This window comes from Bactrocera dorsalis, chromosome 1 (genome assembly GCF_023373825.1).
Source record: "Bactrocera dorsalis isolate Fly_Bdor chromosome 1, ASM2337382v1, whole genome shotgun sequence".
In the NCBI taxonomy this organism is placed as follows: Eukaryota; Metazoa; Arthropoda; class Insecta; order Diptera; family Tephritidae; genus Bactrocera; species Bactrocera dorsalis.
In genome coordinates, this window is record NC_064303.1 from 9,564,303 (window position 1) to 9,581,310 (window position 17,008).

At 32.8% G+C, this 17,008-nt stretch overlaps 1 protein-coding gene across 2 annotated transcripts in view; it reads left to right on the top strand.

Moving 5' to 3' along the window:
• Positions 1-11,662, top strand: part of LOC105223498 (uncharacterized) — a 31,430-nt gene extending 19,768 nt beyond the window's left edge. Inside the window, exons 4-6 of one of the 2 annotated variants that reach the window (XM_011201234.4) lie at positions 89-1,163; positions 4,843-5,191; positions 10,901-11,662. In XM_011201234.4, the coding sequence (XP_011199536.2) occupies positions 89-1,163; positions 4,843-5,191; positions 10,901-11,208 (1,732 nt within the window). In that variant the 3' untranslated portion in view covers positions 11,209-11,662. The remainder of the gene's footprint in view (positions 1-88; positions 1,164-4,842; positions 5,192-10,900) is intronic. The other variant, XM_029549172.2, reaches the window with a different exon arrangement.
• Positions 11,663-17,008: the final 5,346 nt, after the last annotated feature.

Consider the following 17,008-nt stretch of genomic DNA (forward strand, 5'->3'; position numbering starts at 1 on the left):
GTACAGTTGATTACTTATGTGTCTACAATAATTTTAAACTAATATTACCTTTCTTGTCCTTGAAACGTATAACTTGACGCTTTTATAGCGCCTGGTCGGACACGTCGAACGCGATTACAACGACACGTCGCGCCTACTTGCGCGCCACCACAGACATTGTGCGCCACATGCCGATCTTCAGCGAGGAGGCCGCCATCTTTGTGTCCAGCGGTCAGGCGCGCATCTGCGACAATTGCGCCATCACACAGTTCATACCATTTCCATGCGACTACTGTTCGAATCGCACATCCGTTTATTGTTCGCGTAAATGTCGCGCTCAACACTCATCCATACACGTGCTCGAATGCTTCGCCCACCAGATTGAGCTGTTCGAAGAATTCGGCGATGCGTTCGCCAAACCGCGCCTACTACAGCTCGCCTTTCGCATGCTCATCACCGGCTTACCGCAAGTGATGCCGCATTGTCGCAAACGACCGACGGTGAATAAAATGTGGAACGCCTTCAATGGCATACTCACCGAACGCACGGACATACCATATTCGGCGCTGTTGCGCCTCGAAGCGCACCTCGATAAAATCGACGCCGAGACAACCGTTTCACTCGCCATTGCCGCACACATACTAGCCATCTATTTGGCTGAGTGCACGGACTTTTTCGAACACCTCGATCTCATGATGCCCGCCACAACGAAACTGACGCGCAGCGAATGGATTCTACTCTCGGCCGCGCTGCTGTTGCGTCACATCGGCCAGCTAAGGCACAAACATCTCACGCACTGCCCGTCCTTTGTGTTGCCCGCAGATCCGCACATATTGTCGCCGCTGCACGAATTCAGCCTCTGGTCGGCGGTGAAACACATACGACAGGGTCAATTGCATTTGCTGGCCGGCGATGTGGCGTGCGTCGCCTACGCCGTCTATCCGCAAACGTTGAGCCTGTGTCGGCAGTCGTGTGCCGGTCAAGTGTATCGTAAACACTCGGGGCGTCAGGTGACCGCTTATGCCACATGCGATATTCTGTTGGGCGCTTGCATTGGCAATTGTTTCGTTTACGCTGGTGATTATCGAGAATCGTTGTACGAGACGCGGCGGCAGGACCTCAAGGCGCGCGGCATCGACTGCAAGTGCGACAAGTGCTTTCGTCCATATCCGGATGAGGATTTTGTAAGTGTGCAACTTAAGCGTTGTTGTTTATACAACATTATGACACTCGCTCGAGACAACAACAGCAAATGCACATAATTCACATATGAACTTACACATGTCAAAACACACACAAACACACATATATGCCACATTGTAGTACCACTGTATTATACTAATTTTTTATTGTTATTGTTGTTGTTATTCTTAAATGTTTACGGTCTTCAGCCAAAGTAGTGGCATAAGTGTGCATAGCCTGTACATATGTACATACATACAAGCAGACATGTATGTGTAAATATGTATGCGATGCGTTGTCGTTGTTGTTGTTTTTTTGTTTCTTTGTTTGTATGTGCGTATGCAATAGTAGCGATTATAGTTAATTCCACTTTCCACTGCCTCATTGCCTCAATGTGGGTGTGTTTGCTCTTGCTGTTGTTATTGAATTCTTTGTTCTTCGTGTTTTCATTCGTTTTGTTGTTTGTGTTTATTACTCAGTGGCTCTATGCATTTGTTTGCCTAGTCTACTTCACTATACAATATATGTATGTATATATGTATGTATGTACGTGTGTGTATGTTTGCCTAGTTTCTTCCGTGTTTTTGGATTTTTCCTTTACATATATACATACATATTTATATAAAGCCTTACATATAGAGATGTGTGTTAGCGTTCATAATTTTTATATAGTTTTAGGCGCTTAACGGCATTCGAGCCTCTATTGTACATAACGCGCAGTTGTTTTTGTAAATTATACATTTTTTCGCACTTATTTGTGACTGGTCTAACGCGAATAATGGGATTCGAAATTTATATAATTTTTATATTCGAAAATATTTTTTTTAGAAAATAAAATGTTTGGTAGAACACTTCTTTACAATTTATGTGTTGTAAGATCAAGATCAAGAAAGAGGAAAAGGCTTAACTTTAACTTCATCTGCACCGAACCTACTACTATGAGCAATATACTCGTAGTAAGACTTTTTTCATAATTTAAATTTCTTAATTTGTTCTTCAAAGCTTACGTCGTCCCTTTCAAATCCCCCTTGACTCCAATACATTTGTGCCAACATTTTTTCCAATCCTCTAAATAGGTTTTGAACTTATTTTCGAAAGTCAATTTCCAGCAACGCCTTCGTATTGTCTTCAATTGACTCAAAACGGTCTCCCCGGAGCGATCGTTTGAGTTTGCCGAATAGCCAGAAGTCACAAGGAGCAAAATCAGACAAATACGATCGTTGTGGCACGATATTGGTTGAAAATTTTGCGAAAAACGACGCATAACACTCAAATAGTATTCCTTGTCGACAGTTTGACCGATCGGAAGATATTCGGAGTGCACCATACATCGATAATCGACGAAAGCTGCTAACATAATCTTGCTTTCTGACCTGCTTTAACGTAGTTACTTCGGCTTCGTATCAACTTTTAACGATATTCGACCGATAGATCGTATGTTTCCGGGTCGTAAGCATAGATCCAAGACTCATCGCTAGTAATACGTTTATGATCCTGGTAGTCCAGAACCTTTGTTCACAGACGATAACGCGATTTTCGAACCAATCGTGCTTTCACTTTTCTTAAGACCAAACGATCTTTCAAAATAGTTTCCAATGACTCTTTCGACATTCTAACGATACCAATATGATCTCTGACTGTTAATCGCCGATTCCCAACCACCAACTCCTTTATTTTATTAACGTGTGGATCATCAGTTGATGTTGATGGCCGTCATGGACATGGTTCGTCGTCAAGGCGTCTTTGAATAATTTGATGTCACTGACAGTCATACCAACTCAGAAAACGGACATTTGGACGAATGGGTTTTCGCACGAAATTTAAATTAAAAAGTCTTACCAATTTTTGCCCACAGAAAGGTCTTTTATGAATTTCTTTAGTATGTTTGGAAGCTATAAGCTATAAAAGTCTGATCAGAAAAATATGTTTAGGAATTTTAGGAATGCTTTGAACAATAATCCGTGCCAAATTTCATAAAAATGCCTGACAAACAAATTTTTCCATACAAAGACCTGATTTTAATCGAATTATTTTCTTATGCAATAGATTGAAGAACGCATACGATAAGGAGTATCCTTGTCTGAAATCTGGCTTGGTATTGAAGGGCTCGGAGAGGTCCTTCCCGAATCTGATAGAGCATTTGATGTTGCTTAACATCAGCTTACAGCCGCTCTAGCTTTGTGGGAATACCAAATTCAGACATAACGGCAGCTCCTTTTCGTGATGTAGTAGCTTTGATATCGACGAAGAGGTGGTGTGGTCGATCTTCGATCCTGAGGGGTCTTTTTCAAGATTTAGCGCATGGTGAATATCAGGTCAGTAGTTGATTTTCCAGTTCTAAAGCTGCACTGATAAGGTTCAATCAGTTTATTAACGGTTAGCCTTAATCTTTCATACAATACGCTCCATAGAACTTTATATGCGATGTTGAGCGAACTTATCCCACAGAAGTTGGTGCAGTTTGTGTTTTCCGTCCGTTCGTGAATCCGTCCGTTTTTGTGGATTGGGCAGATTAAATTCAGTCCTTCGCCGCCGTATTTGAATAGCTCAGCCTCCGCCGATTTGTTTTTTTTTTTTTTTAACGGATAATTACTATTCGAACTTCTTCATGGCCGGGCAATGCAACGTCCGTTCCATCATCAGCGATTGGGGGCCGGGATCATCATCTTAAGGTGTTTTTCTTTTACTACCATTCACCAAACTCCAGAAGTATTCTCTCAATAATTTCAATATGCTCTGGGCATCAGTCACTGGATCACCTCTTCTGTCTTGAAACCTTCTGTTAGTCGCCGTATCTTTTCGTAGAATCAAAAGTAGAGTCTCTCATCTGAGGCTATTTTCTTCTTTTGCTTGGTAGTGTTTTTTACGTGGTGGGTCCCAAACCCAGGACAAAACCCTATGAAGGGGATGTTTCGCCTTCTCACTTTAGCTCGCCTTCAAACGGACCAGAGGATACTTGGTCTAGGACCGGAAGTTTCTTGAACCATAAAAAAAGAATCGTTTCTGGCCACTCCCAAGTGAATAGCGCTCAGAGAACTTCTCACACTGAATTAGCATGAGAGATATCACCATACTTTCTAAACACAAATTTTCTTTTCTTGCAATATTTAGTATTTCTCTTCAGTTTCTGTGCTGTATTTTGTCATTTGTCTGTGTCACATTTCTGACGTTTCTAGCGTTTCAATTACGAATTGACTGTCATTGTCACCGTCACTTGTCTGTCACTGTCATTCGCCTGTCTGCTACACAAAATCATATGAAATTTTTTAGACAAAAGGAAATTTCACTCACAGTTAAAATTTTTTTCAGGATTTTTTAAACTTGAAAAAAAATTTTGTTTCAAAATTTTTTCAAATTGAAAACAGTTTTTGCTAAATGTTTTCAAGAAATTTTTTTTAACTCAAAACACTCGTACATGTCCTTTGCTTTAACACACGTCGCTTCGCTTGCCACACTGACTTGCTTGTCTTTTGCACTGCATACTACAAAGTGAAAATTTCAATTTAAAAAAAAAACAACAACAATACTTGCACCAAAATATTTTCGCCTCTATCTTACTTCACATACTCTACACACATACAAACATACTAACGCCCACAAGTATTCCTTTAACTGTATTATGAAAGAATTGTTATGAAATTTTGAAAGATAGAAAAAAACAACAACAAAAACATTTTGCAGCATAAATTTCATCGCTATCGCTGTGATAATCCCAAATGCATGCAAATATTCACACCGAACGCCAGCGATTTGAAATACACGCGCAACTTACGCTGGTGGCGCAGTTCATATTACACACACCCGAACAACGAGGGCGCCGATCTGTTGGTGTGCAGCGCCTGCGACGAAACGCAAAAGTTGGAGTGGTTTTGGACCTTCAATGCGGCACTGAGCGACTGCGATTCGGTGGAGATGCGCTGTAAGTTGTACGCGGCCGTTGAGCGTGCCGACACGCAACTCGTTGAAATGAACGAGTGCAAAGTGGCTTTGGCGCGCCAACTAGTCGAGCAGTGCTTGTTGATGCATCGAGGTACGTTGTACATATACATCAGTTAACAGTAAATACTAGCAATAATCATATCGATATTATATAACACACAGCCACACACACACACACACACAGAGCATTAATATAACAAATTAACAATAACATTGAATAACAATATTCATTACTAGTAAATATGTATCAACTTCATATATACCATACATATAAACAAATTCATATATACAAACATAATAAGTTCACATAAACACACACACTTTCGTACGCATATTATTTTTAAATACTGTAATCGTTGTAGCAATCAATTTAGTAGGTCTAAAAGCTAGTCGAATGTATTTAATTAGTTTCTAGGAAGTGGTTTTATGCATTATGTAATTAGTTTATATACATATGTACATACATATATGTTGAGTAAATAGCATAGTGTGTAGAATTTTCAAGGGCGCAAATTCTTCCAAAATGTGAAGAAACTTAAATTTGGCAAAGATTTGCGCTAAATTATGAAACGCTAGACTTGTAAAGCAAAATTAAACAAAAATTTTTGAATAATTTTTTTTTTTTATAAAATAGAAGAGACATTATAAAATAAAATATCCTTTGGTATAATTTTTTTTTTATATAAAAAATTCTTTATAAAATAAAAAAATTAAGTTAATATACAAATAATATATAAAATTAAAAAAAAATTTAAATAATTAAAAAAATAATAAACAGCTATAAACTAATAACTAAAACAATTAAAAACCTGTATAACCAAATAAAAGAAAGTAATGAACAAAATGAACACTAAAAATTATTTTTAAACTTTGTTATCAAAACTTTAGTTGAAAAATTATGATTCATTGAAGTTAATTTTTTGTTAAATAAATATCTTACATTACAATACAATACAATAAATTTTTTTATATACCTTAAATATTCATATATGTATATCACAGAGGTTATAATTTTATGTTTAAAATAAAGTAATAATTGATTTTTGAAATTTTTAACTATCATTTTTTCATTAAAAAAGTTTTTCCAATACATTTTTAATTCAATATTAAATCTGTTTACATAAATAAAAAAAAATAATAAAAATAAAAAAAAATTCAAAATTTTTTAATCAATTTATTTTTCATTAAAAAATCAAAATTTTGTTATTTAAACTATATTTTACATTAAACTTTTTATAACAAATTTTATTAAACAAAATTTTGTTCTAATAAAAAAATATTTTTTTTTCTGAAAAATTGAATTATACAACAATTTTCTCATTAAAAACTTTTTCCAACATATTTTTTTATTAAACTTTAAATTTGTATACAAAAATAATAAAATGAAAAAAATCAAAATTTTTGATACCAATTTATTTTTCATTAAAAAATTAAAATTTTATATATAAACTGGGTTATGTTTTAAACTTTTTACAACAAATTTTATTAAAATAAAACAATTATTTATTTTTTTTAGTTTTAATTCAATAAACTATTAAACAGTTGTTAGAGCAATATTTAATTTTTTTTTTTAATTCTGTACTTTTTTTTATATATAGTATATTTATTTATTGGATTTTCGTTTTGTTTTTTAAGCCTAACAATAAGTTATAAAATCTTAAAACTATTTAAAATTTAAGTAACTGAGCTGTTTTGTACGTATTCACTAAAGGGCTGCATGAATACGCAAAAAACAAACTTTGAGTCACTGTCCAAAAATTTCAACTTGCACTTACTCACACAACGTAAAAATGAATTCTCATGTTTGGGTGAAATAAGGACCGAGTCTCATTAGTGAGAAGAACAACGAGTTCGCTCAACTCATAGCACTCTCACAAGTAACGATCCACTCTCTGTAGAATTGGTCTACCAAAGCATTTCATTCTGTTGGTGTGAATTAATTCTGTGCAAGAAGGATGTTGGATGAGTGAATGATGTTCGTGTGAATTAACAACTGTTAACTCGAGTTATTCTAGTTGTACGACTAGAAAGAAGTATGTAAATACGCATAGATAATTACATACGAATATGGATAAAAAAAATGTTTCCAATATTCAATTTTATTGCAATTTTTTATAAAGTTTATTTAGGGATTAATAGATTTAACAAAATATTATGAAAAATATAAATATTTTAGAACTTAAACCTGTCCTTTGGAACAATTGAAAAAAAAAACTCTTTTTAAATCTATTCAACCTTGCCAAAAATTTCCCAAACCTTGCTTTTCCCAGCTTCAGTAACCACTGTATATTTCCCTTTCACTATATTATCCTTAATTTCATTAAGCTGCTGCCTTAGTACAGGCGTCGACTGGGTTGACGATGCAGATTCATCTAATGTTACCTATTTTTGTAAAACAGAGACACAGGTGTAAATTGTATTACAACATGGCAAATATTAGCAAACAATTGCACTGAATTTCGCGGTCAATTACTTACATCCATTATTTTTGATGAAAAATATGAAATATTAAAATAAAAATCTGCCAAAACTATTTTACCCCCTTTTATCTCCGTATACACAAAACAAATGACGAATTTAAATATTTAATAAACTGTCTCGGTTAAGCGTCTACGGCCAGTACAATGCAGGCAAACATGTTGTGGGGAAAACCCTTCCGTTTATCTTCTCTATTTGCTTGCTTAGCTGAACACTATGGGTGCACACTGTTCTGTTAAAAGAATTAGAGAAACAATGAATTCACATAACAGTAAGTGACGATCACACACTATTCCACTACTAAGCGAACGCTAACGCTTTGCATTCATTGCTGGTTGATGATATGAGTGTGAGTTGGGTTTGTTTATGAGATGAATGAGCTGAGTCTACCTGCTAGCGATAAACAACAACTCACAATGTCTTCTCTGTATCTGCATTCACATAATTCCAACTCAGCGTCGGCGCTCAACTCGAGTTATGAGATGAATTCATAAATTCTCTGTTGCATTCATAGCGTGAATTAATTCTTGCAACCCTTTAGTATTCACATCTTTTTTTTAGGCCTGCTTTATCGCAGAAATGTACCAAAGCATTCGCCAAAGGGTTTGAGTGATCTCGGATATTTATTCTGCTGTCTTCTACTTCTTTCTTTACCATAGGAATACCAAGATTTAGATGGATATTTTCATTACGCATGTACCATAGTGAACCCGTCATGATTCTAAGCATTTTCGATTAGAACCTTTGTATTACATCAATATTAGTTGCACAGGTCGTACCCCACAGTTGAATGCCATACACCCAAATCGGTTTTATGAGCACATTGCATAACAGGACTTTGTTGTATAGTCTAAGTTTAGAGTTTTTATTTAAAAGCTAATAAAAAATATGCAGCTCTTATCTTCATGCAAGTTATTTTACTAGAGATATGTTTTCTCCACGTGAGCCTTCTATCTAGGTGAATACCAAGATAAGTTCCTGCGTTCGCTTGGGGTACTAAAATATTTTTCATTTTTACCGCCAGGCACATTTTTGATTTTTTGTTCGCTCACATTTTTACGCCAGTTGGCTCCACTAATAATCTTGATGCCATTATGTTGCATTTGTTACGGCTCACTAAAGCTGTGTCATCCGCAAAAATTAAAGTCAATATATTTTATGATGTGTAGAGTTGGACCTAAATACTGCCCTATGATACACCAGCCCTTTTCTGTCGTTCATCAGATATAAAATCTCCTACTGTAACCATAAATTGTCTATTTTACAAATAAGACTCCGATGCTTTATGCAATTCTAAAGGTTCAATTTTTAATCTTATATAAAAGGTCTTCATGCCATTGACCATATCAAACGTCCTAGCTACGTCTATAATTTTTGTTTATTTATTATACTTTCATTATTTTTAAATGTGTTTCCGAAATTTTTGATTACATTTTTATAACAATTTTATTTATTCAATAATATTATTTAGAGACATAAATTGATCTTTCAGAGACAAAAAAATAACAATAAACAACAAATTTTAAATACAAAATAGTTTTTTAATATATTATTTTTATAATGTTGTATTAAATGTTTTCTCAATAAATAAATTAAATTATGAAATTTTTTTAAAGGTATAAAAAACTAGATAAAAATTGTGTGTAAAAAATGTAGTATGAAAGTTTTATATATAAAATTTCCCATAATTATTACGACGCTTTAAATTATAAAAAAGAAATAGTTTTTATTATAATAAATTATAGCAAATTGTTTCAGAATTTTTTAGAATAGAAACAGATAAATAAATATATCAATAGGAATCTTACCCTTGCATGAACTCTGTACTTAACACAGTAGATAAAGAAAGAAAAAATCAAGGAACACACTAATATGGTAAAGATCAATCGAGAGTTCACTCGCACTTTTCAGCTCCCTCCCTCAGTGAACAAACTACGCCGATTGAATGAAATGAACCGATGTACTTAGACTGCGTTCTTACTCGTGTGATACAAAAAGGAATGCAGAAAATTGGCCGTTCAAGTTGTCGGACTCATGCAGGAGGTGTAACCGCTATAAGTCCCATCAAAAAAAAATGTTCCGATAATAAGCAACAAAAGAGTCCGTATGTGAAAGCCTAATTACACGTGCTAGTCCAAACTACATCTCTATTTGTTCCAATACTGTCGAACTATAATAACTAAATGGTTGGCTGCAAACCAGGATTTACTATATAGTACTCCTTTTCTTCAAGATCGAAAATCAGTGATTTCAATATGAGCCAACGAAAAATTTACTTGATTCTACGATGAGAAAAGATGAGATAGTATTTGCCATATTTATTAAAGATATCTTGTCAAATAGAAAACTTAATAAGGTCATGATACGAACGCCAAGCTGCCATGATTCACACAACCTCCATCCCGCTACGGAAAAAACAGAGCAACTACTGCTAACAAATAATCACATACCCCTGGAAATAAGTATGCACACGACTACGGATATTCTTAGGACACAAAAAGGAGTAAGCTAACTAGGCGTAAGACTGGACCTAAAACTAACCTTCTGCGCATAAATCCAGCACGCCGCAAGAAAATTAGCGAAAATTACCCCCCAACTCAGCAGACTAATGGCCAACATAAGGGGCAAAAGAAAGAGAAAGCTCCTAACGTCGACGACAATCAACGTCCTATTAAACGGAGCTGAGATCTGGGCAGATGGTCTTAAAAAGAAAAAGCGGCATAAGCGCCAGAAAGCACCGTCTAGGTGTTACAAACTACGTGGTAAACTTGATATTCCCCACAGAAGATATAAAAATCGATTGGTACTAAATTGTTGCAGTAAATATTGAGAGATTCGGAAGATCATGCTAGCATAGATTATATTATAAGTACACTATTAGTTCTGCTTGCTCTAGAAACTTTGAAAACTTTATAATAAGTCTCAAAAGGTAAACTTTTATGGAGTAAAATTAAGCACTTATAATACAACTAAACACAACCCAAACACAGCAACATAAAAGAAAAACAATAAACAAAACATATATTTATATAAATTCTTTTTAAAACCGAATTGTATGTATATTTTCAGAACTTTATTAATGAAAACCACATATTTTCTTCTCTCTCTTTTTCTCACATTTACAAAACTAACTGCGCACGACCTTAACGAACTAATTTTAACTAAATTCTGTACAACTCTTGCTGATCTCTCTCGAAAACGTAATTTTTAACGCACTCGTACCCGAACTATTGCTCTCACTAATAATGCGCTGCCAAAAACGACTTACACTCAACACGACACGCTATCTCACTAACAAACAAACCGAAAAAATCGGCAACAGAGGGACACAAACCGCTCGACGATTGGGAATTCAATAAGCTGGGCTCGATTATGCGCAACGCGCTCAATATTGTAGCTGCACAATATGGTGTCTTTAGCATAGAATATATACAGCATATGTCCTATTTTTGGGACATCATGGCGCTTAGCAACTACAAATGTGGCGATAAAGAACTGATGCAGATGCTGCAAGCGCTCGAATACATACCGGATGAGTATAAAGAAATCTTCATCAACTATTATGATGACTTCATAACACCGAAATTCGCGGAGGAAACCTATACCAGCCTCATGGATACGCAAGTCTAGTGGAATTCATCGCAGCAAAAAAAATTTAGAAATTCAGAACGTTAAAAACCCAAAAAAGAGAAACCCAAACTAAGAAAATTAAGCAATTACACAAAAGTAAAAGAGCAAAAAACCACTTTCAAAAACATGTTCATGGACTAAACTTAAAACAAAAACTAAGAAACTATATATCTTTAAGAAATTTAAGAGCAATGTTGTAATTTAAACTCAAAGCTCGTTACCCGGTACTCGAGCGCAAAACAAGAGCAGACGACACCCACAGGCCACACAAAAATACTTGAATACAATGAAAGAACAGTGAGACACAACCTTGTAGGTAGCATCATGAAGAAAGAAAATAAAACAAAATAAAATTCAAGTTAATGTACTTTTTTCGCTCTTACTTTCCATACTCAATTTTTTTTCTTTCTCATAAAGTCGTCTCTACGCGGAAATACTCTTTAGAAAAATAAAATACTAATAAGCTTAACTAAAATTACTCATAAAATGAAAAAAAAATAAATAAATTAGGTAAAACACTAAAATACACTAAGGTTATTGAGTGACGTAGATTGCTGAGAGCGTAAATGAGGGCTTACTAAATATAAAATAATGAAATGCTAAAGAGCTGAGCAAAAAAAGTAGAGAAGTGCATAGGAAAGCAAATATTAATTGTAAATACACAAGTGGAATATTGGGAATTGGTTTTAGTTGGCGCTAAGGTGAGATTTGAGATTTATGTGTTGCATACTTTTTGGCGTATAACCATGAAAGTGCAAAAATATCGGGGCATAGTGCAGGTGAAGTTTTCTAGGCATTGTTTTCTAATGGATTGGTGATCAGAAATGTAAATTTTACAATAAAGCAACGTCTTCAAAACGGGATCCCGAAATTTATTAAAAATATTTTTTCGGGATTCTATAAATTTTCAGGCACAAAAAAATGTGCATAGTTTGAGTGACTTCAAAGTTATTCCGGATCCCGAAATTATTTTTCGGGATTCTACAAATTTTAAATATTTGCAACAAAAACATAAATTCTGCAATAAAGCATCGTCTTCAAAACGGGATCCCGAAATTTATTAAAAATATTTTTCGGGATTTTACAAATTTTCAAGCACCAAAAAAATTCATATCTTGCGTAAACACGAAGTGATTCGGGATCTCGAAATTATTTTCAGGATTCTACAAATTTGAAATTTTTGCAACAAAAACATAAATTCTGCAAGAAAACAGCGTTTTCAAAACGGGATCCGAAATTTATTACAAATATTTTTTTCGGTATTCTACAAATTTTCAGGCACTTAAAAATTTTCATAACATGAGTGGTGTCGAAGTGATTCGGGATCCCGAAACTATTCTTCAGGATTTGAAAATTTTGCAACAAAAACATAAATTTTGCAGTAAAGCGTTGTTTTAAAAACGGGATCCCGAAAAGTGTTAAAAATATGTTTTCGGGATTCCACAAATTTTCATAGCTTGGGTGATCTCAAAGTGATTCGGGATCCCGAAATTATTTTTCGGGAATCTAAAAATTTATTTTTTGCAATGATTTATAAATAACTAGAAAAAAATTATTTAGTTTCTGAAACCGAATGGCTGAATTTATAGAAACAATGAGATTTTTATTTGGAAATCGAAATCAAATTGATTGCATGAATTTGCCACATCTGTGTGCATACTTTTAGGTATGAGTTGCAAAAATATTTCAGACTTTTCCCACAAAGTTTTAATGCTTTGTCTTAGTTTATATTGGATTGTGGGCTTAAATTAAGCAAATTTTTTTGTTTTGCAAACTGGATCCCGAAATTTATTTTCGGGATTTTATAAATTTATGCAATAACTGAATTTAGAGCGTAAATACAAAAAATGGTTTATTTACAAAACGGGATCCCGAAATAAATTTTCGGGATTTTGCAATTTTTCGAAATAACTAAATTCAGAACATAACTTTAAAAAATTGGTTTGTTTTAAAACTGGATCCCGAAATTAATTTTCGGGATTTTACAAATTTTTAAATTTTTGCAAAAACTAGTAAAATTATTAGCTCTCGAAGTGATATTTATGATTCCGTAATCAATTTTCGGGATTTCGGGAAATTTTTATCTGGCACAAGTTTTATTATCGCGCCTGTAAGCCAAGTGATATTTATGATTCCGTAATCAATTTTCGGGATTTCGGGAAATTTTTATCTGGCACAAGTTTTATTATCGCGCCTGTAAGCCAATTTAAGCATTTTTGCCAACGCCAACTAATTCCAAAGACTTTTAAAATTCCTCAAGTGAATTTTGCGAACACACAAATCTAGAAATACATACATATAAAGATATGAACCGTTATACATGTAGTTAAATCAAAACCTAAACGAATAGAACGCCATATAAACTAAGTACTCAAGGTGCAAGATCCAGTTCGATTCATACTCATAAAGAATTTTCAAATACTCGTACTCGTAAACATACTTCTCACTTACTCGTTGTACAATAAACTATTTAAAGAAATAAACTAGTAATAGTATAAATAATTAAAGACAAAAGAGAAACTTTAGGAAATACAAAAACTAAAACTGAAAACTATCAAAACTGTTGAAAAACTGTGCAATATTACGAAAATAATATTAGAAGCAGCAAAAAAGCAAATTCAAGGTGCGAAAAAGAGGCAAAGGTTTAGCGCTCTGAATATATGTATATACCCGCATATATGCAATGAGACTAAAACTAGACACGCAAAAATTTCAACTGTTACAGTAAGGGCTGACATTGCTTAAGAATGCATATGTATATTAGAAGAGCTTCAAACTGAAAACATTTTCGGCATAAACACAAAAGTTGAAAAATACAAAAACTTCAACGAACATAAACCCGCGAGCACAATTCGTTTTACTTTGCTGGAGTTAACTAAACGAAAATATTTTAGCCCAAGAAATGAAGAAATGCTATTGTAAGTCTATGACTGCTGCTTATTGCTCCTAAAAGTATGCTTATTTAAAATTGAATCAAACAATTAGACGAAAATTAGATGTGGTGGAAATAATTCGAAGAGAAATTTGCGTTGTGAAAATTTTAATTAAAATTATTAAATAAAAATATTAGCGTCATGGCGGGTCAGATCATTGGAGTGAGCAAAAAATTTAAGAAAATAGTTTTAATGATTTTTTTGGAAAGAAGTGTGAGATTGTTAAGTTTTAGTAAAATAGCAGTAAATTATTGTGGGGTGTGCTAAACAGATTGTGGCTGTTAAAAAATAATTCAAAGTAGTATTAAAAAATTAAAAAAAAAAACTTTATTAAAGATATTGAAATTTCAAAATTATTTTCTGGAAAATCCAAAAAATATGTTTGAGCTTGAAATTTTGGTATGGCAGAATTTTTTTAAGATATTTTCGAAAGTGGATTCCGAAAAATTTGAAGAATGTGAATCCCAAAATTCTGATATTTTTTCAATTAAATTTTTGAAAATAGATCCCGAAAAATCCCAGAAAATTGCATCCAGAAATTTTGGGATTTCAGAAAATTTTACCATAATTAGATTTTGTATCACTTGTTTAAGTCTTAAAAAATAAAACAAAGCAAAAAAGTCATAGTGAGTTACACGGGATCCCGAAAATTTATATTGATATTTTTCCAATTATATTTTAGCAAATAGATCCCGAAAAACTCGTAAGCAGTGAATCCCGAAATTTCGTGATTTCAGAAAATAAATCCTAATTTCCAGCATAAATACTTAAATTTTTAGATTTTGCTACATACAATTCATATTTTGTTTGAAAAAGGAATTGGAAATACGAAAATGGAGTTATCAAAAAGCAAAAATCCGAAAATCGAAATAGCCACTTTATTGAGAGATACTGTAATTTTTTTATTACATTTTTCAAAATTTGATCCCGAAAATTTGAGAAAAGTGAGTCCCGAAATTTCGGGATTTCAGAAAATTTTACATTTAAAAAAATTGTACTTCCTAATTACTTTCTAAAAATATAAATAAAAAGAAATTTACTTTGAGTTTTTCGGGATCCCGGAAAAAATATCTATGTATGTACATAATTTGAAACAAAAAAAGAATTTGAGGAAAACGTTAAAAGTTAAATGAGCTTTAAATGTAACGCGGGTAGAATTCTGAAAAGAGAAATTCTGACACTTTTATTATATTTTCGAAGGTGAATTCAGAAAAATTCACAAAAAGTTAATAACAAAATTTCGGGATTTCTAAAAATGTTCAATAAAAATTAAAAGACAAAAATTGGATATTTTCTCAAATATTTATTACATATATTTTCGATAGAAAATCCAGAAAATTTCGAAAAAATTGAATCCCGAAATTTCGGGATTTCTGAAATTTTGCTATAAATTTTATTTAGTTTCTAAAAATATATAGAAAAAATAAACAAAAACGGGATCTCGATTTGCGGGATTGTGATATTTAATTTGAAAAGTTTGATATTAAAAAAAAGTTTTGAACGTTATTCGGGTTTTGATTCGTAACAAGACTTCCAATATTTTATACCGCTAAAGATAAAAAAACACAAAAAAAAATTTAAATTTAAAAACCAAAAAGGGAGCTAGTTGAACTCAAAACAAAATGTTTATTGGATAACATTTATATTTTTACGGGATCCCGAAACTTCGGGACTCCAGATTCTGTTTAACGAATTGTTATCTTCAAAGACAGCTAAAAGAAAAAAAATATAGATATTCTTAAAAACGTTTGTATTTTTATGGGATCCCGAAATTTCAGGACTACTTTTTTTGATAAATCAACTAATATTTTAAAATACAGCGAAAAATAGATAACATTTGCAGTTACTCTCAAATGAACGTTCACATTTTTCGGGAACCCGAAATTTCGGGACTGCATATTCTGTTTAACTAGTTGTTAACTTTAAAGGCAGCTAAAAATGATAACAATGTGTAGAAATTCTTAAAAAACGTTTATATTTTTACGGGATCCCGAAATTTCGGGACTACTTTTTTGATTGATCAACTATTACTTTATAATATTTAAAAGAGAAATAAAAATAATTTGCATTTTCAATAATTCTGCAATAAACGCTTACACTTTTATAGGATCCCGAATTTTCAGGACTGATTTTTTTTTATATTTTTTTATTTAATTTTTGTTAAAACCATTATAGTTGAAAGAAATTTTGTTAAATTAATAATTATAGCTTAAATTTTATTGCTCACTCCTCAAGCACATAGAATCTGCCCGCCTGAATAAAATAAATTATTTCTAATATAGAATAGAAACGAAAAGAAATAAGTGTAAAAAAATTATTTTAGCTTCCGAGAAGCCTGCGAACATATTATGAGCACATCATTTTAAATTAAATTAATTGTAAATTACAAAAAAAAATGTTAAAAATATTTTAATTAATATTATGAATATCTAAATTGTACACAATACATACATACATACATACATATGTTTAATGGAAATTTCTGGTTGAACTCGTCACTAGTACTTTATTGAATAGCATATCAAAAATTAGTTACATAAATACAAAAATAAACACAAGCGTCTTATGTGTGTTCAGACTAAGCGATCATTCTTTGTTGGTGTAAAAAACTGCTATATTCGCTTAAGAAAACACTGTTGACATAACAAATATTATTTAATTATACTTTAACATTAAGAGTGTTAGAAAAAAATATTTAATAAGCTGAACTCACGTACATTCCCTGACACTTGAATTACAGATTCGTACTGTACTTCGTATTTAAGCTAGCAAATTTTTTAGTGAATTTTTAAATGTCATATTTTTTGTTAAAAATCATGCATAAATGTACTTAAAGTTGTTGAATATTTTTAGTATTTTATAACCCA